The sequence below is a fragment of the Aplidium turbinatum genome, chromosome 15 (genome assembly GCF_918807975.1).
Source record: "Aplidium turbinatum chromosome 15, kaAplTurb1.1, whole genome shotgun sequence".
Taxonomy (NCBI): Eukaryota; Metazoa; Chordata; class Ascidiacea; order Aplousobranchia; family Polyclinidae; genus Aplidium; species Aplidium turbinatum.
In genome coordinates, this window is record NC_137486.1 from 18,914,793 (window position 1) to 18,939,369 (window position 24,577).

The 24,577-nt window shown below is 37.4% G+C and overlaps 2 protein-coding genes across 2 annotated transcripts; one reads left to right on the top strand and one right to left on the bottom strand.

The window, feature by feature from the left end:
• The first annotated feature begins 1,071 nt into the window (after positions 1 to 1,071).
• On the top strand, positions 1,072 to 10,824 carry LOC145783903 (proton-coupled folate transporter-like). Its single transcript, XM_082595664.1, has 9 exons — positions 1,072 to 1,195; positions 2,379 to 2,504; positions 3,178 to 3,521; positions 4,731 to 4,862; positions 5,443 to 5,615; positions 6,373 to 6,535; positions 7,201 to 7,284; positions 7,536 to 7,692; positions 8,728 to 10,824. Exons 1-9 carry the CDS (start codon positions 1,131 to 1,133, stop codon positions 8,795 to 8,797), a joined length of 1,314 nt encoding a protein of 437 aa, XP_082451790.1. The 5' UTR covers positions 1,072 to 1,130; the 3' UTR covers positions 8,798 to 10,824.
• A 305-nt stretch (positions 10,825 to 11,129) lies between these two features.
• On the bottom strand, positions 11,130 to 23,535 carry LOC145784036 (proton-coupled folate transporter-like). The gene is made up of 11 exons (XM_082595793.1): positions 23,503 to 23,535; positions 21,978 to 22,078; positions 19,208 to 19,369; positions 18,582 to 18,707; positions 17,583 to 17,932; positions 16,234 to 16,365; positions 15,201 to 15,373; positions 14,430 to 14,592; positions 13,781 to 13,864; positions 12,813 to 12,969; positions 11,130 to 12,209 (listed from the first exon to the last, which is right to left on the bottom strand). Exons 1-11 carry the CDS (start codon positions 23,533 to 23,535, stop codon positions 12,140 to 12,142), a joined length of 1,551 nt encoding a protein of 516 aa, XP_082451919.1. The 3' UTR covers positions 11,130 to 12,139.
• Positions 23,536 to 24,577: the final 1,042 nt, after the last annotated feature.

Genomic DNA, 24,577 nt, shown 5'->3' on the forward strand with positions numbered 1-24,577 from the left:
TTGGAAGTAGACTATTGCAAAAGCATATACAATGTATGGAACCTACACATTTTAATTAAGTTTCCATATTGCTAATTTTTTTTGCTTGATCCTCTGACTTTGCAAATGCATTAGAGATAAGATATGTTATTTAAAACATTTTTTGCTGTTGATTATCATTTTAATTAAATGTTCATGTTACTAAAGTTTGTTGTACATATTTGATCCACAGACTTTGCAGGTTCTTTTTTAGACATACATGTAGATCAGATAAACATGTTGTTGAAATCCCGTTCGTGGTTGATCTACGTGATAGTCTTCATAGCCTCGCTTGCCACTTTTTGCCTAGCTACTCTAAAGAGCCAGTACATTTACTTTGTAAGTTTTTACCAGTTTTTCTGATGTTGTTCAACAAGAAATTAACATATGATTACTTTCTAGTATGAGTAATAGCGTTTTTTTGAATTTGTAATCTACTGTTGCTTTAAACATATTACAATAAAACTCGCCTGTAGTGACACCTGGAGGGACCTTCGAAAAAGTGTCATAAAAGCCGACTTCACTATGGCCGAATTCTAGCCTAGGCTACTGTGTAATATTGCTACTTTTTTTTCCTAGAGAGTTGCTGACTCTTACAACATAACCGGAAAAAGACATAGTAGTTGCTATAGCAACGCATCTGCAGATGTGGATGCATTGGTGTCTAAAGAAGCTTCAAGGTTAGGCGGTGATATTGTAGGCTGTATTGGTAGACGTTAAATCAATTGTTATTTAAGATGCTGTCAAAACGTATCCAAGTGTTCTTTGGTTTTACTGTCTCATCCCAACTTACGCGCGGTGAAGACTTTGCTTGAGCAGACACAAAGGCAAGGACCTCAGCCTTTCTGTCTACTTTTAATAATTCCATCAAGTATCTTGTCAGACACAACACAACACAGACCTCTCGGGTGGTGTTGAACTGACGTCATTTTGAGCGTCGAGCTCACTCTTTCGCAGATGGGTCACGCAGCCGACTTACTCAACTTACTTACTAAAATTTTTTCGCAAAATGCAGATGGACGTTGATGCTGAACATTTGCCTGTTCATTCCTGCTTGTATAGTTGGCTTCCTTGTTACTTCATGGTCAGACAAAGTTGGAAGAAAAACTGCTATGGCAGTTCCTGCCATTGGAATGATACTTGCAAGTTTGTCCTTCGCTCTAACGATTTGGTTTGAGTGAGTATTTCGTTTGATAAAATTAAGAACTTTCATAGTCTGTTGGTAAATAATTTTTGACTTAAAATACTAAACCATTATTAATGTTTAACAGATTTTAGATTAGAATTATTCGCAATTTGTCCAAACAATATAATGTTTGTGAACATCAAGTCGTGTGTAACATTATAACATTTGATGCAGCAGTACAAAATATTTTTTTTCTTTTGTTGGAAGATGCGAATCGTGGTCAAACTCTATCGTTGAACGAACTACTGTCTTCATTACAATAAAACTATGCTTGCTCTTACTAAGCCTTGATGACTGCCATGGCACAAGGATGTCAACAGTCATCGTTTGCTAACATTAAATCTTACTGGTTGGTTGTACGAACAAACTGAGCTTGTAATTTCATTTCAAATACTTTTGCGCCGCAGCTGCGTGTACACTATTGTAGCTTATGCCTTTTGTTTTTGTATTTTTCTTTTTTTGTATGATTTAAATATTAAATATGGACATTCTTGTCTGTTGCAAATAAATAATAATAATGATTAAATATGTCCCTTTTTCTTGTTTTATCGCGGAAAGTTATTCATCATCTGTCCTGTGTAGCACTTGTCTAATTTCAAATGACCTGCGTGGTTTTTACGATATATATATGACATTTCCGTTTGTTTTTGTTTTGTAGCATTACTGTAAATCTACGTTAGATTTGTGTCACATATTGTCAGTAGAATGCATGGATAACGCATGCATGGCAGAATCAGCCCTTCTTTAATATTATCAGGCAGGCTGCCTTCCAAAGGGTAACGCCTAGAACACCACACAACTAAGGCGAAAGAGCCATGTCCATTGAGTCCAGTCTTTGTCATGAGTTACCAAGGGGGGGGGGGGGGGGGGGACTTATATACCAGTCCCAGGTATACAAGTTCTCTCATTTACGCAAACCATCATTTTGTCCCGATTAGTTTTCTTTTTTCTATTTCTCTTTCGCCTGAGTTGTGTGATGTTCCAGGTTTTTCCCTTCCAAAGAAGCTACACAAGTGCTTCCCAGGTTTGCTAGAGCTAGACTAAAGATTTCCACGGTAAATGAAGTAATCACACCAGTAAACGGACAGATGCTTTTTCCTTTCATCAAAACCTCAATTTTATTGAAACTCTTTTTGAATTTTTTAAATATGTTATTTTCAACTTCAATATTCAGATGGCCGTTAGCCACTTTATACATATGCAATCTTGTCAGTGGACTCTCTGGGTATTACATGACTTTGCTTATACAAGGAAATGCTTTTCTGAGTGATATAGTCCAAGCAGAAGAACGCTGTAAACTGTGAGTTCACTATAATGTAATTTGGTGTGTCGGCTTACTGTCACGTCAGAGAAATTGAAGACCTGATTTCAGAACCATTTAAGTCACGATTTCGTTCCAGCAGAGATATCACTTCGATATTATGGAGATGAATGTATAGGCCTAATTGTATATGTTTGTAAATATTATAATACTGTAAAATACTTTCGGGTTAAGAAATTTGCAATGAGAACATTGTTAAGAAAGTGTGTTGACGTTGACATAAAAAAAACTTAATACATAGGCTACCAGTGATTTTTATTGTTACTAAGTCTGAATTCAATATCACTGTACTTTAGTATGTCCGAGACGAGGTAGGGTAGCCTACATAAAATATATTTATGATTTAGCTCTTGTGCATAATTTCTCAATAAGAGAACCATGATAGGCTAACTTAAAAACCAGTTGTCGGCTGCCTTGTTATTTATGTCACTTGTCAGGTTTTGAGCGACAAATCCAATGGAGTGGCATTGATTACCATCAACCACACGTCTTACATTGAGAATGGCTCGTTGAAAACACTATTCTGAATAATTTATGTTTTTAAACACTTAAAAAAACATTGGTAGTACAGGAATCGATTACCGAAATTAATGCTTAAAACTTTTCTAATAGTTTTAACATTTTTCTTTGACTGGTATATTTTATTCTCCAGATTTGTAATCTTGGATTGTTGCGTTGGCGTTGGCGGAGGAATAGCTGGGTTTGTTGGTGGAATTTGGCTGAAAGCGGAAGGATATTTTCAACCTGTTGCTGTTTCTGGAATCCTCTCTTTAGTAGTTTTAATTCTAATATTTTTCCTTCCTGATTCAACAAAAATAAAACAAGAAAATAATAAAACAAGAAAAGAAGAGAAAAAATCTCTCCTCAATAAAGAAGTAATGCAGTCAATCTTGGAAAACGATACAAACGGAAATGATGTAAGGGAAGAATCGCAGCTGATCACAGAATATCCACGTTCGTGTCGGTATGGATCATGTGATGGTTCTGTGACGACAGGTTAGGCATGATTGTGAAGTCGTTATGTTTAAGTTAACACCTCATTGCTGGCTCAATAGATTTAAAGAATGTATTTGAACGCACAAATTTGGCATCAACAAAACAAAAAGTAGTTGAATGAGTTTCGCTTTTAGCAGCATGATCGTTGCTTACTTCACAGTGTAGATTCAAACAATCTATTATAGCCTGATGCTGCGGGTTCTTTTTGGCAATATCAAATTACACTAGCTTTCGGAACACAGTTCCCTAGTCATGTGCTATGACGAATGGTGTTGAAGTCAGTGAGTGGTTCTTTAAATATTCATTAGCAGACAAAATCCTAAAATCAACAACCGCGCCGAAAGGGAAGAACTACGTCACCTAATCTACTAATCAACTGATCCAACAAAACCTCACAGCAATAACGCCTAACAGCACAGAAACTCAACAGCCGGCAGCGTCAAGCTAAACCAAAGAGCCACTTTAAAGAACCACTCACTGACTTCAACACCATTCGTCATAGCACATGACTAGGGAACTGTGTTCCGAAAGCTAGTGTAATTTGATATTGCCAAAAAAAACCCGCAGCATCAGGCTATAATAGATCGTTTGAATCTACACTGTGAAGTAAAAAACAAAAAAGTTTAAACATAAATGGTTTAAAACAGGCACATATAACTTCATGCAAGCTGTAGACCAACCACCATTTGCATAGCCTCTAACTCTAAGAACACTCACTGACAACTGTAGTAGCCCCTACTTTGTTTTCACAATATTTTTGTGTGGCCCAATTTTGTTGAAAAGTATTGGAAAAAAAATGGGCAAACGTAGACTATCTCCAAAATAGTCTGTAAGAAACTTTGTGAACTTCTTCTTAGTTATGAGGCAGAAATTTTGGCAACATTTCCCAACTGCTGCAAATAGTGTACTGTCTCAGTGTTTGGGTTTATGATGTCCACACTCCACATGTCTTGTTGGACGAAATACTGCATCTTATGTACGGTTAAGAACTACTCTTACGGTTTACGTAATACTCTATATTTCCGTTTATGGGCTTCCGTAAAGCGGAAAATGAGTAATTGTAAATTGAAAAGCGTGATAAACCCGGTATAAAATAAATGCCTTCTCCGCTTTACAAAATCTATTTTTAGGATCGTATCGCGGTCACGTGCTGCGTCAATTGATTACGTAATAATACGTGAACAATTTATTATTTTTTGTAACTTTTAGACGAATATATTTCTCCAACAAAATCTTTGTCACTCGAAGTAGTGCAATCTGTGTGGAGTGTCTACAGCAGCGAATACAGTCACTGCGAGCAGTGTTTCGGTCCTGTAGACGAACATAGAAGACATTCCGAAGGTAAATAGTTCCAACCAATGTAAAGCACGAATTGTGTGGAAGTCAAAACCATATTTCTTAGTATCGGCGCTCCGACCCACAACGATATGGCCTGGATAAACCTGAAAGTTACAATTAACTGAAATAAATTCAGTTAATCGAATAGCTTAAGCTATTATTTCAAGAATTTTTCCCAATAGCCTGGCCATAACAAAAAAAATCTCTTGTGTTGTACGGGTGTGGCTACGCTTTTATTTTGTTGTTGAGTGGTGAGAGCGCCAGTAAAATCGTCAGTTCGACACTTCGGTTCGGACAGTTACAGATCAAGTTTGTTATGCACTTCATGGCATGCCACAATAACGAGAATTAATGACTATATGAAGTTCTCTTCGCAGTTTCCAACTACTGTAACTGTCTATGCCCATAGACTCTATGGTGCTGCACATGTCAATCGCAATATAGGCTTACTTATGTTATCATTATCATAATGAAGGCCAAGATATCATTATTGTATTAAACTTTTTATTAAAAATCTTGGCTTTGTGTGTTTTGCAGCATTGTGCAGTGTTAACTTTTAGGCATTTTTCTTTACTCTGAACAGATCGCTGCTGTCACGGTGGTGGACTATACCCAGGCCGTATTTGGAAGCTGTGGGTTTATCTAATCAGTGATGCACTGTTTATGTTTGTCTTTGTTGGTACGTCGGAGTTTCAGACCATTTACAACTTGTCTCCCCCATTGTGCTTCACACCTGTACTCGTAGGCGCCCAAGTGGTGAGTGGCTTAAGATCGGTTAGAGCACAGATGTAGGCTACAACATATAACCCGTGGGCCAGAGCAGCACCCGCTGTGCCCATTTATGCGACCCGTCTTGTGTTAACTAAAACTACACAATAAATAGGTTCTTTCTAATGTTCTTACTGGAATGTCTTTGATTTTATCGTGCATATTGGTATCTTTAAAGTTATATTTTATTTCACTGTTGTTGAATTTAAATAAGGCGACTACATTAAAAAAGTTCGCATTTTACGAGTAAGAAAAAGGTTTGTTTTGAAAAGCGATGGTTCATCAGTTAGCGGTACGAAAAACTTTAAATTCTTTCTTAAATTTACAAAAATGTACAGCATGTGGTTTGCCCGATTTGTCAAAATAGCCCAAAAATTGATCCTCAGTATTATTAAAACGCTAAGAAAATTTTTAAAATTGCAAAATCGGCTTTCAAGATTTTGCATATGCTCGTAGCAATAGCAGTGCGGTTATCTGCTTGTTGAAAGTTTTCTAAATTTCTGTTAATCAAAAAGAAGATAATGCAATACGTAGAACTCAAACAGCTTACAATAATAATATGATTTCTTCACCTTACCTTTTGCAAATATGTGTGCTGTAAAGAAATGCTATGTGTATTGCTATATGTTGTGTAGTGTGTACTGCTATGTATTGTCAATACCTAAATATATTTTGCATTGTTTTAATACGAATTGTCTTTACAGTAGAACACAAGGTAGAGATCCCTAACAAGTTATTGTTGCAGGGTTTGAAGTTCTTGTTGATCGCTACGGAGCCATTTATTGTCATGATGTATCAACGGTTGCTTTCCATGTCTAACAACATCATCATTATTGCTGGATTCGTTGCATTTCTTCTGAGCACTCTCACTATGGGACTTGCCACTCGGCCTTACGTAATTTTTATTGGTAAGTCATCAAGAATATAGTTATGCATCAAAACGCATGTATTTGTAATTTTATGCACGTCTACAGCCAGCTGTGGAAATAATGAAGCGGTAGACAATAACCTATCTGTGTTAGCTTTTGGGCCTCCTAAGTAGACTTATTGAGGTACCGTAGTTTAAAGCACGTCCCTGTCACCTATTGCTTATTAGATGTCTATCCCTACTGTATGAGCATCACATATTGTAGTGCCGCACAGGGCAACTTTATTTAATGCAGTGTTGCCCAACTTCACGTCTCTGGATCCATATACAAGGTAGCTTTCTAATCTGGGGTCTATGGACACACAAGGTGGTTTCCCAACCTGGGGTCTATGGACACACAATGTGGTTTCTCAACCTGGGATCTATGGATCCTCAAAGTGGTCTGTGGAAAGTTTCAAGAAGTACAATGAATACATTTCACTCTATAGGAAAAATATTAAGATTTAAGCAATGAAATTTATATATTTATGAGTAATTTTGCAATGTTTTTTACTCGTGAAAGCATTTTTAAAAATGCAAAACATGCTTCAGATTTGGAACTGCTTAGCCCTGTTTTTCACAGAGACTAATAATAATATAGATGAAAAATATAACCAAAACAGAAAGCTTTGTATTGCGTTTTAATTATTTTCTGCTGATGTGTAGCAACCGTTATTATGGGTCCTGCCTTTCCTGCAAAACCTGTTATACAAGCTCAAATGTCAAGCTTAGTCTCTCAAAACGAACAAGGTAAGATATCAGCGGTTACGTCACTTCCTTTCATAATATAATGTGGCCAGTGGACAGGAAAAATATTGTGAGCAACAGTATTAAAAATATAGCTTGGATCTTTTGCCAAGAACGCTAATACAAAAACGACTACAATGAAGTGGTATAGAAAAAAAATTCTTACAAAATATTTTGTCGATATAATTAAGTGTAGGCTATTGTCAGAGGCCTTTTCTACATAACATTTTATTAATACATACATATTTTTGCAGGATCAGTATACGCACTTGTATCTTTCAGTGAGACTATAACCTATTTATTGGCTTCTGCTACGTTTCTCACGCTTTATCCGGCAACAATTGAGATCTACCATGGATTCACTTGGATGTTTGCTTCTGTTCTGGCGTTAATGCCAGTCATTCCATTGTTGTAAGCTTATTGATTGATTGTTTCTTATAGGCTATTGAACTCTTAAACATACTATGTAAAAAATATTGTCGTTAAAACTTGCAGAAAACAACTTGCAGTATCTTATTTTACCCAAGCGTTTGATGTCCTCTGTGTTGTTAGTTCTGTTGTTCAGTAAAAGTACTCTCGAATCTTTAAGTCAAGCCTAGTTTTTTAGAGTACAGACGATGCTTCAAAACTTTACTAGCACGTAGGCTCAGGGCCGGATTTAGCTGATGGGGAGCCCGGGCACTTTTAGATCGGGGGCCCCAGCTCAAAAAAAAGTTTTACGCCACGGCGCGAAAATCCACCTCTACGTCTACTGTAGCATTAATCCAGCACTGCACAGCATTTTGCAGAAACTTCATAGGCTGAAAGAAAAAAAACAATAACACAAAATCACATTTTTTTCACATCGGGGGGGCCTTCAAAAGGGGGGCTCGGGGCACCTGCACCCTCTGCCCCCCTAAATCCGGGCCTGCGTAGGCTATCAATAAGAGTTGTGTTCCCCAGATCGACGGTCAAGCTTCTTGATAACGCGTAGGCTTACATTGTTCAGTTGTTTTTATTTCTGACCACTACATCGAAAAGAATACGTTTATGTCAACGTAGCATAAGTCCAGAAAAAGTTGGAAGCAACCAAACACATACGTTGCAACCGACCAAATCAGAAGCTGTCTATATTAGTTTTTGTATACTTTTTGCGAACATATTTCCGCGTTGTTTTTTTGCTTTTCAATTGTTTTTTAACGCGCCACTCTTTTGCTTGGTATTTTAATTCGATCCGCGAACACGTCTTAACATTTGCGTTTTGTCGCTTCTACCCATTCCAGTTCAGAACACCATAGCCCTCAGGAGGGCCGTGGGCATTTCTCTCTAGAGCAGCACCTTTTCCTAGACACCTGTTATGTTATGGAATGCATTGGTTTCGATTTTAATAGTACAAAATAAAACAAACTGAAAATGAAACTTTTTTGGATCTTGTTTTTCTCAGACAATATTTTTGATGTTGTTTAGAGTTGTCATGGTCAAAGATCGACAAAGGAACACGGAACAAATAAACGACAGAACAGAAATTATCACATGATGATTCTCTTGGCTATGGACAAGCTGACAAGCAACTACCACTCGGCAAAATCCGTATATTGATTGAACGATTGCAAACGTTGAATCAATGTAAACTGACGGTTTAGCTGTTCGGGTCCAGAGTTTTGAGTGTTGCGATAACTATGCCATCTTGAAGAAGATGGATTCCTTTTCTTGTTTCTTCCGCAGTGCAATATAATATTACTGAAGGTTTTTAATAAAGTTTGTAAGTTTAAGCGTTCGCAGGTGTTGGTGATGTTTTAATAATAATTATAAACATCCTATGGCCTTGTCTTACCACAAGTTCATCGATTTTTTTACTTGATGTTACTTTTACGTCATGTACAGTATTTTAATCGCAAAGCGATTGGTCTTGTTCTAGCAACAACTAGCATGTAGAAAACGCTCACCGTATTTCAATGTAATATAGCAGCCTATAAGACAAGGGTCTCAATCACGCGGGGACTTTTGGTGCGGCTCGCGATGCATTTTTAAACTTTGGAATAATTAATTGCAGTACATATTTTTGCTGTAGATTTAGAAAGATAAAATGCACTTTAAAATTGCTCAAAATATTTGAACATTCCCATCAAACTTCTCACGACTTTTTAGCACTATTGTCGCCCCATTTTTATGGAGAAATTCGTATTGTTACATCACAATTACATTGTGTATTCACTTTTTGCGTTACTGCAATAGTTCCCTTGGCATTAGCTGAAGTCAGTTCTTCAACGGTTTAGTTTTTTCCGCGCTTTTGAATGTTGATTGCAAGATTCTTATTCCCCAAGTCCGTCGTTTCGTTTGCGTTCTTTTTGTTTTTCTTTTTCGTTTGCGTTTTTTTTCGTTCGTGCAATATTCTTACCTGTGTTATTCCATCTCTTTGTTCTTACTACTTTTTCTTGCGATCTAACGTTGTTCTTGGTGTATTCTTACCATACCTTTTTTGATTCCTTTATTTTATTTTTCGTCATTAACGTGTCCGAAACAAAAAAAAGCCAAGTAGGTACAATAGTCGAAACACCAGTACGTCACTGAACGGGAAAGGTTTAAGACATGCCTGAATAGTAGTTTATGTGATAAGTATATGTCTGTAGCTAACACGGCCAAAAAAACTCCAAAAACAGCAAAAAGAAATAGCGAAAACGAACAGAAGCACAAACAGGTTCGTTGCGTAAGCCAATTGCGGCCCTCGGGATAATTTGCAAGTGCTAATTTAGCCCTCAGAGCAATTTGAGTTTAAGACCCTCGCTATAAAGCTAGATCTAAGCTTATTGAAAGTTCGGTGCCACTAATAACCTACAATGCCATAAAACAGGTTACCGCACAGCTTCGTTATTATTTGATTGATTAAAACATGCCTGAGTTATTTTTGTGGGATAGGTATTAAAACTTTTTCTTATGCAGACGCAGTCATTTCTACAGTAGGCTATGACGTGTTTGCTATAGTTTATAATAAGATTGACGCACATCATAGAAAAAACCTCAAATGCATTTGCAGCGCCTACGGTTTTTTTTCTTCTGTTTCCTTGCTTTTTTGCCGTTGTGAAACCTGTGTTTGTTAGAAATTTGAAACGCTGGCTAGAATTTGGGCATTTCGTTAAGAATTTATGCCGATTATTAGGGTTTGAAACGCTAACAGTAATTGTCCGTTCTCTTGCAATCGGCAGTTTGATACACATATACGTAGTTTTACGTCTTTTTAGCGTTGTGCATCTTCCGCATGCTGCATTGCTTCGAGCATTCTAATCACACTGAGTTTCCCTTAAATCAACCATCTAGCGTGAAACAAAAATCAATACGGAATGGTTTTTCTCAATCATAGGGTGGTGCGTTATTTTCAGTCAATTCACCACCGATTCTTTTCTTGAATGTCACGGTGTCAATTCAGTTATAGTCGTAGTTTAATTTTATGTTTTGAATCATGATTTCGATTCAGTTCAATTCATTCTGTTTGTAATCAAGGCATTATTTGGCTGCAGCGTTTCCGACCTGGAAGTTTCTTTTTCCTTGCAATAAACTCATACTCGCAGAAAACCAAGGTATCATTCTCAGATCATCCCCACTAACATGCTGGTACTCTGGATGTTGCTGTAGCAGCTACAGCTAAGTATGAGCGGATGCCCCTGGCAATTCGACGTCCCCTACACATCACCAACTGTATTATAGGAATTCCATTACGCTATAGGCCTATAGGAAATCTGTATAAAGCAGAGGATGAGTGTACGCTAATTAGACGAGTGACAAGAAACTTATTGGAAGTCAAGTCACTTTATTTAAGGTTATTGGATATAACATTCATTCAAACTAAAACGAAACTGAACTATTTTGGGGCCTCGTCAACAAAACTGAGTAACAGCAGCATTGCATGTGAATATTGTTAAAAACGTGCTTTCAATTCAAACTTAAGCTGATCAAGGGCACTGGAATTAGTCTGATGTAGTTGGCTGTAAGAATCTGGCAGCAAAACACCGATAGTAATGGAAAGGTAAGAGTAACAACACAGAGTTTGTAAAAATGCTGTCCCGATACACTGGATGCAGGAAAAAACGTAACATACTCAGTAAATGCAGACAGTTCACACCGTTTCATGAATTTTGGTCTCACACACTGATAAACAATTATGGAACATTTTAATTGCATCAGACGAGAACTGGCGTTACAAGTGCTATAGTTATGTGCACGATCTTTAATGGTACCGGCGCTTTGCGTTGCATTATAGTAACTTGCGTCGGTTAATTCAGCAGCGAGTGGTGAGAACGCTTGTGGCTCAGGGGAACGTTGGTTCGATACCGCTCCAGAGCGCACGGCTGTGGCTTAAAAAAAGACTTGATGGCATGCTAAACTAATTGGGACCAACTGACCCGATGACTTACATGTCCCTGAGCTGCACCCGATTGCTGTTGTAATGCATCTATAATTCGTAATGCACTGTACTGTACTAACGGCCATATCACAATGCGCGAAAAATAATTGATAATGATATCCGTTCAATTAAAATATCCCTTGTCACTTGCTAAATAAGTGTTTTGGGAGCATATTAATATTCCATATGTCATATTCGTATCACATAAACAAAAAAAATCGACAAAAAACATTGAAACGAAAAAGCTAAGAAACGAAATATTTTTGTGATAATAGACTATTCCATACCGCTCAGAAGGGCTGTAGGCATTTCTCGCTAAAGCTGCCTTCTTGGACGCAACAGCGTCGTTTTGATTATATCTATACAGTATACACGAGGCATGCATTTCTCCGGAGTTAAACGTAGCAGATGAGTGGATGTCGTTAACAATAAACATTGTTTTATTGCATTCTAAGCGTGCTTGGTAAGCGCATAGAGTTATCAAGTGATTATGGAATCCCTCACTCCAATCTCCAGTCTTTGTCTCTCCCGATCTTTTACTGCAACAACTCTGAAATATTTTAGTTATTTACAAAGTTGTCCCAAGTGATAAACTAAGCAACAAGCAAAAATCAGTGTGCAGGGATTACTGTAGATCATGAACTATCCGAAGTCTTCCTCTATTAACCTCACCAGCTTCCAGGCTAACCGTAGCATAATGTTCCTATAATCAGGACCCACGTCCCACAAACTTGGCTTCATGTGTCCATAGCAATGGTGCTTTCACAGTTTTTTCCCCTTAGCTTTGTCATAATTAATTGATTAATAGCGAAATATTCAATTCATATCCTGAGATAGCTTTTTTGAGAACTTAATCCTGACTGTTTCATGCACTTCTAAAAGCTTTTTACTGAGGGCAGGTTACCGAATTTGACAGAGTGAGGTTTTTGCTTGTTGAAGTCTTGTTGTTTGTGAATTATTATTTCATCACCTAGTTGCCTCTGAATGGAAAAGTGTCCTTGAAATGGGTTGCTCAAGCGCACACCCCGAGAGTCGAACCAACGACGCTTGATCTTGAAGTTTCTTCTTTCGTAAAGTAAGGCGCTAACCAACTGATGTATCGGAGCAGACGACATCATAGAGAGGAGACAAACTAAATTGATCAAAAACTTACGAGATTGCAAAAATTGGAAAGACCACCACAAGGGCTGAAAAGAGCCACGCGAATCCATTGAATATATCAACAGTTGCAGGATAAAGAGTAAGAAAAGTAACGGATGAGATCAGGAGAGCAATTGCATCACCAAACGACACGAGAGCAAAAACTGCACCTGCAAAACATTAGCAAAAGTAAAACACCGTCACAGTAGAAAACTGATCTCTTTCTAGCTGACATTTATTAGGCTTATCGCCATTTGTGGAATTATAAATATACCAAATCTCACTACAGTAGTCCCCGCTTGTAAAATCCACTTTGGTACCGGACGATTTTAGGATTCTTAAGCGGGATGGCCTGTTAGACGGGGATGAGTTTTTGCTTTTCCTATACAATACGCATAATTAACTACGGGTAAAAAGTTGTTAAGTCTGTTAACAACTGTACTCAACGATCGGTTCTCCCAGAAAATTGCGTTTTCTGCAGGTTGTGTCAGCAACGAGTCATGCTTTGTGCAATCCGATGGAATGTGATCCAGGTTTAACGGTTTGAAACGAAACAGTTGAATTAAGAATTGAGGCTGAAATCGTCGAAAGTAAGACGAAAAACAATAAATTGTGACTCTTTTTGCACAAGTTCAAGCAAATGTATTCAAAAATTGGACTTTTTAAGCGGGGTTTTGGGCTTATAAAGCGGATTATTTTATGACAGGAATGAAAGAGTAAATCCAGATCGGACCAAATTGGATTTAATAAGCTAGTAGGCCTATTAACTTTGAGCTTATTAAGCGGGGACTTCTGTACAATGAAATTCTCAAATTGAGCACTACAGTGAGACAAAGTTCTGATAAATAGCCTATAGCCTACTTGGAAATATATTAACCATAACAAACTGGCGAAAATCAAAACTATTTTAAATGCGAACATGCTACAGTATATAGGCTGCTGTAGTACAAATAAATAGGCTACATATCAACAATTGCTTACCTTGTTCATGCTGAGAGACCAAGTTCGATATCTGAGCTTTCATAAACGAATGACTCGGAAAGACAATCAACAAAACAGCAGTTGCTAAAAATTCGTGTGAAAAATCAATGTTTAAGTTTCTGATTTTCAGGAACCATTTGGTGTAAAAGTCTTAAAGAAAAAGCTTTGTAGCCTATCTAAGGTATGGCCAATTTCTTGTTCCAGAAATAGATTATAGCAGTTACAAACAAGAGTATTTAATGATTGAGCTGGAAATAAAAGTAGAAACCAAACTTTTTAATTTGTAAAGTTTATACATTTGCATGAACAAAGTATACAAAAGTACAACAATGCATTAGGTTAGGGCATAGGCTACTAGGCTACAGCCTACCAACACAAACTTTGTAATTACGTAGTAACTGTTTTTAACAATAGTATTTTTAAAGCACATTTGTCAAAATAGGCATGCGCTATTGCAGCAAATAGTAATTGTCTGCAAGTTATAGCCTAGGCCTACTTGAATCTCAGTAACACCCATTTTTAAGCACAAATAACCCAGACAACTAGTTTATCTTGGCCAGATCTTTACCAGATCGCACATGGATCTGACCAAATCTGGACCAGATGAAGTGGCTGTCTGGGAAGAAAATGGTAACTTTTACTGGCTCACCAATGAACGTTGTGGCGGGGGTAGTAGCAAATGCCATCGTGACACTGCTTATGAAAAAGCCAACGAACCCGGTGATTATGATGGTGTTGTTAGACATGGAAAATAATCTTTGAAAAACCATCACTACAAATGGTGCCATAGCAAGGAGACAAAACTTTAAACCCTGTAATAAATGCAACACGTAATCGTTCAACTGTACTTCAAGAAATGGTGTACTTAGAGCATGGTGTCGTTTTCTATTTAGGCTACTTTGCAATGCAAAAAAAATGTATTGTAGCTGGAATGCAGTCTTGACAAAGCATGTGTTTACAAACGTGTTTATCAAATTTAACTCACCAAGTTTAGATAACTCTATTTTTAGAAAAAATGTTACAGTTTGGGCTTTCTTGTGACGTGACCGAGACATTGAATTTTCCTGGTTTTGACATTTTCAGTAAAGATCTAGTTTGACTTAAAAGAAAGTTAACAAGCCGTGATTTAACAACGAAAAGTTTAACTAACTGTAACGTGTTTCATGGCTGGCAAAAAAACAAATAAAAAAGTATTGTACCAAATAAATCAAACTAGATCTTTATTGGTGCAAAACTTCTTTATTTATTTAATTTATTTCTTGCTCCCATGAAACAGGTTGCAGTTAGCTGAACTTCTCTTTTGTTAAGTTAAGGTTTGTTAAATTAATTTCACCTCACAATATTTCATCGAAATTTTGATTTTTACAAACTACATGTAAATTTATTTTCAATTTTTTCTTGGTCACTTGAGATAACTCACCATCTGGGCACCCATCAGCTCAGGTGTGAAGCACAGTGGATAGGAAAGGTTAAAGGTCATTTGAAACTGTCCAGTACCAACAAGCACAAACAAAATCAAATTTCCGCTTATGAGGTAAACCCACAGTCTCCAAATACGTCCCGGATAGAATCCGCCACCATGACAACAACGGTCTATACGTAATAATTATTACAACGTAAATTAGAGCAAGCTAGTATCACTACGTAACAATTATACGTCTTATACTATTATGATATTGATAATTATACGTCAAAAACTCAAAATCAATAAAAACAATATTTTTTTTTATAAGGGTGTATCAACCAAAGTTCCGTAATAATAATTGTCGGCTGTGTCAATCCGTTATCTCAATCCTTTTGTTTTGTTTTCCGAGAAAAATCGAAATCTCGATATCGTTTTCCGTTGAAAGTAGTTTGGTTTTTCACAAGCTTAGTCTTGTAGAAATCAGTTGAACGCTTTACATTTCGAACTGCTAGTTCAAAATGTGAGAAATAAAGGTTATTTTATATAGAAGAACTCAGAGGGCAAAATCTACAGCCTTATTTTCATAAATGTTTTAAAAGTAAGCTATTTTCATCTTTTGTTTTAAGTTTTATTTTTAACATATTAGGCTTCTTCTTATGTACAAAAATCAAGAGTTTCACAACTTTTATTTGCTGTTGTTCTCAGAGATTTTTTGCATTTCATTATGATCCATATTGCTACTACTGTAGGCCTACTGCAAGCTACAGCCTTGCTTCGTCTAAATACTCTGTGTAACGCTTCTATGCCTGAAGTCACCATTTTGCCTGCCACGTATTGTAATTATAGGATCCTTTGGTGATAAAACTATTGGCTGCAGTCACAAGCGTAGTATACACGGGTTAAGACAATTGTTTACCAGATTTTGCTCTCGGACTAAAGAAGCTTAAAACAATAAGTTCTAACATGATGACAAAAATATTTTCAAAATAATGTTTATAAAATCAGTAAACTAAGTTATTAGTTTTCGAAACCATGCAAATGAACGTACCAACAAATGGTTTTGCATTTCCATCTTTTGTGTCATGGCACTTCTCACAATGACTGTATTCGCTGCTGTACACATGCCATACCGTCTTCACAAGCTCAAAGAATGGGGACTTTTTCGAAGGAATGATCTCTTCTGAAAATATCGAGTAAAGTATCTTGCATTTTATCCCTGTTTTTGTTTGTTTGTTTGTTTTTCATATCTTTATCCTGCATTGCGGGAAAGCGGACTTGAGCGCTATGCATCGGTGCACGCATTGCGACGTACACCTGATCCACGCTGCAGCCTACGGCAATGTCTGTTTCCGGTTGTCTACTCTACTTATGACTTAAATTTGGTACTACCCATTACTCGAAATCGATCACTGGGTAGAAGTAATTATCGTAAAGTTTCTTCCTCAGAGAAACAACAGCAAGTGCGGGTGGCTGGAGTCGAACACGCAGGCTCTCGACTGCGAGCCCAACGCGCTAACCACTTGGCCACTGCTGTTTTATTGTAGTAAACGGAGATTGCAATTGCCGTGGTAAACAGTGCTTATCTCAGCTAAAAACCGATGTTTTTGTACATTCATTCAACGTCTGCAGACGTAGCACTATCACCAATGGAACAAATCATGGGCAATTCTAATAAAGTCTGGCGCAAAAATCATCGGTACCAATTCGTATTAATGTGAGTTATTGCACAGGCCGCCAAAAAAGGCTTTAAAATAATTGTGATGAACTAGATCGTGGGGGAGTTGTGAAACTTTTGAACCAGACTTTTCAAGGCTGAAAAGTTTATTTCTCAAGCAATTTCAAAACACATTCCCACAACAAATAACGTAACAATGCTAAACATTACCTTGGATATCTTTTTTCTACTTTAACTTTTAGTAAATTCTCAAGGATTTTAATATTTGTAAAAAAATTGTTTAAAGGTCCCATTGGGGTGCCTTTAGAGGTCCCAAAGATCTTAAAAGATCCCACATATCTTCCACTGTATTACAAAACGGTATAGGTTAAAGCTATGGAGAGATGCAACAAGATTGTTATTAGAGTATAGAATTGCTATTATCATGTTACACGCTAGTGTAACAGATAGGCTACAAGTTGATTGACAAGCATAAACAATCTTGACTGAATCATAAAACATTATAAGAATTTTCGTCATATTGTGCAGTGGTCAAAGGGCATAGCCTGCTTCTCAGCGAAAAAAAAAACAAACAAATTTTTAGTGATAGAGCAGAAGGTTACTGCTGAACTTTGGAGATTGCCGTGCTTTTATAAAAGCCTGTTTTGCTGTATAGGCAGGAACAATCAGATTAATTGGCTGCCTGGAAACAAACGTAACATGTTTTAACAACCATCCCTAACCTGATGTCGTAGGACTGTCACATGACCCATACAGACGGGAATCTAAATCTTTCGTGATCAGCAGCGAATCTTCGTTTATCTGTAGATCATTTCCATTTCTTTCTTGTTCCAATATCAGCTCAGTGGATTCACCACGTAAAAGAGATTCTGCATCTTCTTCTTTTGTTGTATTATTTTCTTGTTTAATTTTTGTAGAATCAGGAAGGAAAAATATAAAAATCAAGAGCAATGCTGAGAGGATAACACAGGCAGTAAGAGGTGGAACGTACCCTTCCGCTTTTAGCCAGATTCCGCCAACAAATCCAGCTATTCCTCCGCCAATGCCAACACAACAATCTAAGATTACAAACCTGAAACAGAAACGATTAGAGGAAGATGGAAAACCTAAAATAAGATGAAATGACTTTACAAGCGAATGTGCGGAAGCGAGGCCGTTGAGAGGATCATTTGTGTCTGGTCCCAATAAGATCCTCGGGTCTCAAATTAAGACACTTCTGAGAAAAAACGCTCCAACGAATATAACGTGGTTTCGTTAAGTTCCAGGGCCCCTTGGAAAGGTTAAGGGCCCCTAAATTTATCCCGGGCTTGAGTCTACATGTTGTACCCCCAGGACTTCCCTGTCAACGGTACTGTGTAGAAGTTGTTGGTTGGAAAGAAGAGAATGCGTGGCATAATTAAACCAAAAAATAAGGACATCGACAACCATCCATCCTGGAATTAAAGTCAGAAGAATGAAGAGAAACATATTCAAGAACTGATAAAAGGTATCGGTCATGATATACGACAACAGACTCGGTAAAACAAAATATCAGTTATGTAGCCTACTGTAGGCTATGCGACAATAATAGGGTTATAAAACATTTTTCCAAAAACTTTGATAACTACAAAATCGCTAATTGGGACGGATAGAATAATAGCAGAGCTGAATGCAACGAAAATAACAAGTAAAAAACACACGTTGTACAAGACGAAGTGAATACAAGCATATAGACTACTTACAATTGTCCACGCCTTTTATTATCAACTATATCGCTCAGAAAGGCATTTCCTTGCAAAGATATGGTCGAATAGGTTCCTGTTAGACCGTTGATAATGCTGCTTATGTAAAGAGTTTCTAAAGGCCAGCTGTGAAGAAAAAGATGACAATAGCAACATGCAATGACAACTTTTTATTTCACGTTATCAGTTAAAAGGTGACACAAAGTAGAATTGTTTTTTTGTTTCTTTTCTTCGTTCGAGGCGGCAGAAGGTTATGTTGTTTGAACCAGACACAACAGCCAGGGGATTGTGAGTTTATTGGTTTTTGTGATCAGTGTTTACTCCAGCAGTGGCTGAATAGTAGATGATCGCTTATGGGTTTTCGCGTATCGCTTATGGTCTCTAGGTAAAATTACATACGGAAAAAATCCATAGAGAAAATATCCCGACTGCGAAAAATCCTTACGGGAAAATCTGCCGACTGGGAAATATCTACTCGGAAAATATCTACTGAAGCTGAAGATTAATATTTTCTGTGTGGATATTTTCCAGTCGGGACAATAGTTTCTGTAAGGATTTTTTCTGTATGGATTTTTTCAATTTGGATTTTACCAATTAGCGTACTGTTTATTGCAACCGATACTCACTCGAACAAAACAGTCAGAGTAAAGGACAGGCTTGCAAGTACGATGCCGACAGCAGGAACTGTTATAGCAGTTTTACGTCCAACTTTGTCTGACCAAGAAATTATAAGGAAGCCAACTATGCAACCGGGAACATAGACACAGATCGTCAGCATGAGAGTATATCTATGTTTGAAATAAAGCGTGATGTTAGTGAGTAATCACATATCATGTGACGCTATGTGGGAGTGCCAGACTTACCATATAGAGAAATATAGACTAGTAAGCAAGTGTCGCATCAGATATCACATGAGATATATAAAATAAGAAAGCGGCGTCATCATAATAATTTAAAGTTTATCTATTGTCACTTTGTAACTGGTAAGGCCTTTTAGCGACAAGACGCATTTTAATGCTCTATCAGATTTGAAATGTCATCACACTATTACCCCCTTAGCGACTAGCGAGTCCGCCCCGTTAGCTCAGTGGTTACGCGCCCAGCTCAAGATCACGCGGCGCAAGTTCGGCTCTCGGGGTGTGCGCTTGAGCAACGCATTTCAGGACTGCTCTCCATTCAGCGGCACCAAGTGAATGGAATAATTCCCCGGCAACAACACTTCAACAATCGGAAAACTTCACTCTGCCAATCTTGGTAACCGGGCCCGGCCCTGCGTCTAAAGCCTCTACAAGTATGCAAAACTACCAGCAATAACCAATCAAAGCTTTGTCAGTCTGAGGATAAAGATTCAAAAACTAACTAGGCCTACTTATCCTCACTGAGCTATGTATGAAAAAATGCAATCGGTGGGTAGTTACTTCTTGCCAACAGCGTAGTGATCAACCTTGATTCAGGTTGTTCCTAAGTTAATGTTTGTAGCTTTAAAGTTTGGTTTTCTTAAGTCTTGATGGTCATTTTGTTTTTTTAAAGATGCTGCCGTACATGTTGGTTCATGTTTTTCAAGGACGAAATGCGCAATGCAGCAAACAGTATGACTCCTAATAGCCTACCGTAGATGGCCTTTAAAATATTCGCATATAATATTTTCAATTATTGGCTAACATTGCTAAAATATTTCCCTAAGATCAAATCAAGCATTGAATTAGATGATAAATTTTTGGTAAAGGTCAGTGCTTTGAAAACCTCCATAAGTTGCGTGACTTGATACGAACTAAGAAATACTCATTTTTCTTGCTATTAATAACCACCAAAAAACTGAGCCTGTAAAAATTGGGAATTGGCCAAAAGCGTTGTAGGCTAGGCTACTGTAGTCTTCAGTATCTTGCAGTGAGACATAACTTTTGTTGGCACGCGCAGTTTAACCGCATACTCACATTTAAACAGGCGATTTCGCAACTGCATTTTCATTGGATAAAAATACCTACGATAACAACGGGCCAACGGAAATTAAACAAAAAAATGTAAGCTTTTCCAAATCTAGATTAGCTTGGTACCTTAGTGAAGCATTAAAAGCAAGAAACACATCACCATGAAAGTACTTTTATCCAGTGGCGGCTCGTCATAAGGGACTGCGGGACTGCAGCCCCCCCCAACATTTTTGTGCATATGTGAATTATATTACATATAGATAGTTTTGCCATGTTTTTTTTAATTTATTTTGCTTGAAGAATTAAAAAAACTCTTAATATTAATTTTTTTGTAAAAAAAAAACATTTGTGTTACAAAAATTAATTGGCAACTCTGGGTCTGCAAATTCTGCAGGTCCGGTGTTGCTTGTTCTTTTTTTTATGACGTAGGTTTTTCAGAAAAAAGTTTTCTAGCGTCACTGAACAAGCGATGTAGGGACTGCAAATAGAACAGACCCTGGTCAGGGATTCCAACTTTGGTTCTCGTAAATCTTTAGGGTAAGCGTGTGGAAGCTATCGGTGATTAGGTGAAGGGATTGTAGGTTACTTTACTTGATCTGTGTTTTGAGAAGTCACTGAGACAGACTAGTTTTGATGTGAAGTAAAGCCAATTACTGTAATTATTGGTGCTCTTTCACAATTCGTCCTTTTGGGATGAAGACGTATTAATACGCCACACAGGTTGGAATGGACTATTATAAAGGAGGAAGTACGGGGTGGAAATGCACTGAAAAACACCTGAAGGAAATTGTCTCCCATTTATTCATTTGTTGTTCAATTTCAACAAATTTGCTATCGTTGGAAAGCACAAGCATAGATCTAACCAACTAAGTTAATACCAAGTCCCAAAATAGTACTAGCTCCATCTGGTGACCACCTAAACTTGACCAAATTCAAGCCATTATCAAAAGTTTACTTTAAATGATAAAAACATTAAACGACAGCCAATTAAAAGAACATTTTACTGTGTTACTAACCTTAACTCAGTGCATTTATAACTCAGTCCGGTACAGGTTTATAATTATTTATATTAGATTAGCCTACTGGTTGATGCAGCCTCCCCATGTTTTGAGACCACGAGCCGCCACTGCTTTTATCAATGTCTTATTGAACTAGAGGTTTATTTTAATGACATTACAATACTGCTAAACTTAATTCAATGCTGTCATTGGATGCAAAGCAGTAGCATAGCGAAAGAGGTATCTTTTGCCTTCCCCATACGTTTTGAGCTATGCGTGACGTCATAATAATTAAATCAATACAATATTAATAACATCTTTTGTTATTATGAATATTATTATTATTGCTAGTTTAATTTTCTGACACATTTCAGGTGGGAGGTGGCGTTCACAAATATTTTATCTCGACTATGCTACAGACCCAAACTGACATCTAGTAGAACTTTTTTTACTAAGGAGATCATCATTACCTCGAGGAATCTCTCGCTACCAGGACGTCCACTTCTGTAGAAATGTTGCCATAGCAACTGGTTTGACCTTGTCCAGTTGTGTTGTACGACTGGGCCACTTTCTGTAAAAGTCAAGCAAATTCGTTTGTTTTGATCCGGCCACAATAACAGCACACAAACATAGAGTACACGCACACATCACACATCAGTACACGCGCACGTCGCTTAATTTTGTTCTGTGATTCCTCCAGTTTCCAGGAAAGACCAGACTGGTGGAACTCAATAACGAACAAAACAGTCTTTAGTTTAGTCTTGTACGCTTAGCAGTAACCACCTAGACAACAAAATCCGTTATTTGCGCATTGATTCAACGTCTGCAGATGTTGAATCAATCACGAATCAGTGTAAAATGACGGATTTTGCTGTCGAGCAGGCTCTAACTATTCTACCAATAGAGTTTGATCTTAACAAAACTAAACGTAAAATAACCTAACAGGTCTTTAGCAAGTGCTTATCACAGTGATAGCTTCGCCTACATCTTCCAATTAGCTTCTTCCAAACCATCAGAAGTACGTAAACTTTAGATCTGAATTTTCATGAATGGTCAAACGGCCCAAACGTAGGGCCCAAACGTAGCATAGCCTACTTTAGCTGAGGGTAGCTAATGGTGAAAGGCAAATTGGAGATAGCTATGTTTTTTTATATTGTTAATTCAACCACTTGATATATATTTTCAAGAAATCGTCAAATGGCCTTGATTTAAGGATATAGCTTTGTAAGGAGGAGTTTTAGTTTCGTACAGGTAGGCTACCCTATAGATCAGTGGTTCACAATCTGCGGGTCGCGACTCCCAAGGTGTGGCTCAAAGGTTTTGTGGGGGTCGGACTCGGGACCATCGACTTTGTTTATCGCGACCATCGACTTTTTAATTTTTCTGTTTAGAAAAACTAGTTGGTATTGGGGAGGGGGTTGCTTGCAAGATATTTAAAATCAACATAAGAGATTGTCATGCAAAAAAAGTTGAGAAAATACTTCTATAGATCGACGAATTGCTGGGGGAGGGGGGTTGCAAGATATTTAAAATCAATATAAGAGATCGTCATCCAAAAAAAGTTATGAAACTACTCCTATAGATCGACGAATTGCTTATAAGTTGTAGGCTTAAAAACAGAATAAAACTTAATTTCCGGGGAAATGTCATCATATGCAGCACAGTAAACAAACACAGCTGCACAAAGTAACAATTAAGTTTCACTTTTTCTGCACAAAGGACACACAAGCTTGAAACTATGTCAGCTTCCTTAACTTTAAAAAGTGTAAATCGAACACACCAATCCCGGTTATGTCGTGCAGAAGTTGTTGTCTTAAGCGGGAGAACATTTTAAAGCCTACAATGAGTAGCCCAGACCGATCGACTAATCTTGATGCTTCTTTATGTTCAGTAGGCTAACAGAAGCCTACTGATCGTCCCCTGCTAATAAATTGAACTAGGCCTACTGTAAAAGCAATGTTAAATTTTAAAATAACCGCACAAAAATGTCCTTACCATAAAAATGTACTGACTATTCAGAAGTGCCATCCCGTATGTGACAAAAGCAGAAATAAAAACAATTACATAAATTAACCAGGTGTGGAGCATGAATGCCATTGCTTATTGTTATAAAAATAACCTTGTATCTATAACAATGTACTGCAACGCCTGGTCTGTATAAAAACAGTACGAGTGTTTAAATATGGAAAAGTATTGTTAAAAAGATTTTGATGGCATTACGACCACGTTGAAGAAGATTTTGGATTCATCCACATTTTAACGTTCGCGTTTTGTTGCTTCTACCTTTTTTTGACCTCTGCTGAATTGACATGTTTTGTTTTCGTTGTCACTGTCAAAAATAAAAATACCTGAACTATGGTAGCTTACTCCAGTACCAATTTTTAGTCAAAATACTCTATTGCAGTCTCAAGCAGGTGTTCACGCTCTTGATTTATTGTTTTTTGTAGACCTTTTTTTTGAAGCTATTAGAAGTACATAAAAAAAATGAACTGAGTTTGATTCTGTGCCGTCTGTCTGCAACAGGCGAGATTTTTGGACCACTGTACTCTTCGATTTCAGTGTGGTATTATTGCTGTGGCTGTGACGACATAATAATAATTATGATTACAAAATCATAATACTATTAAGTGATAAATCCTCACTGTTATACGTAAAAACAAAACAGTATAATCAGAAAGCCTATCCATTCTTAAAACACACGACTGAACCTGCAATCTACGTACTACGTACTGACCAGTCAATCAAGAGTTGGTGTAAGCTAGTTTTAATACTAGTGTAGCCGCGAGTGTGATTACATTTCACTGGCTTTATCGTTTTTATAATGACGTGTTGCATGCCGCTCCAAACTATTTATGGATTCTATTTGAATAAGGCACTACCGATGCTCTACAGTTGTAGAGGGAAATGCATGTGCCATAAATAGGGCTCTGCTGATTTTCCATGCATTTTTAAAAATAAAATACTGAATTGATACTTGATGTTCTGAGACCTCTGCGCTTGAGTGGTGAGAGCTCTGGAACGGCACTCGAAAGGGCGCCTGTTCGACACCATTCAAGAGTACGCGGCTGTG

Coding starts and splice junctions, on each gene's coding strand:
- LOC145783903 (XM_082595664.1), top strand. CDS start 1,131: ATGGCAGTTCCTGCCATTGGAATGATACTTGCAAGTTTGTCCTTCGCT. Junction 1,196..2,378: donor GCTCTAACGATTTGGTTTGA/GTGAGTATTTCG, acceptor TTCAATATTCAG/ATGGCCGTTAGCCACTTTAT. Junction 4,863..5,442: donor ACATAGAAGACATTCCGAAG/GTAAATAGTTCC, acceptor TACTCTGAACAG/ATCGCTGCTGTCACGGTGGT.
- LOC145784036 (XM_082595793.1), bottom strand. CDS start 23,535: ATGGCACTTCTGAATAGTCAGTACATTTTTATG. Junction 22,079..23,502: donor ATAGTCAGTACATTTTTATG/GTAAGGACATTT, acceptor TGACTTTTACAG/AAAGTGGCCCAGTCGTACAA. Junction 14,593..15,200: donor AGCTGATGGGTGCCCAGATG/GTGAGTTATCTC, acceptor CATTTATTACAG/GGTTTAAAGTTTTGTCTCCT.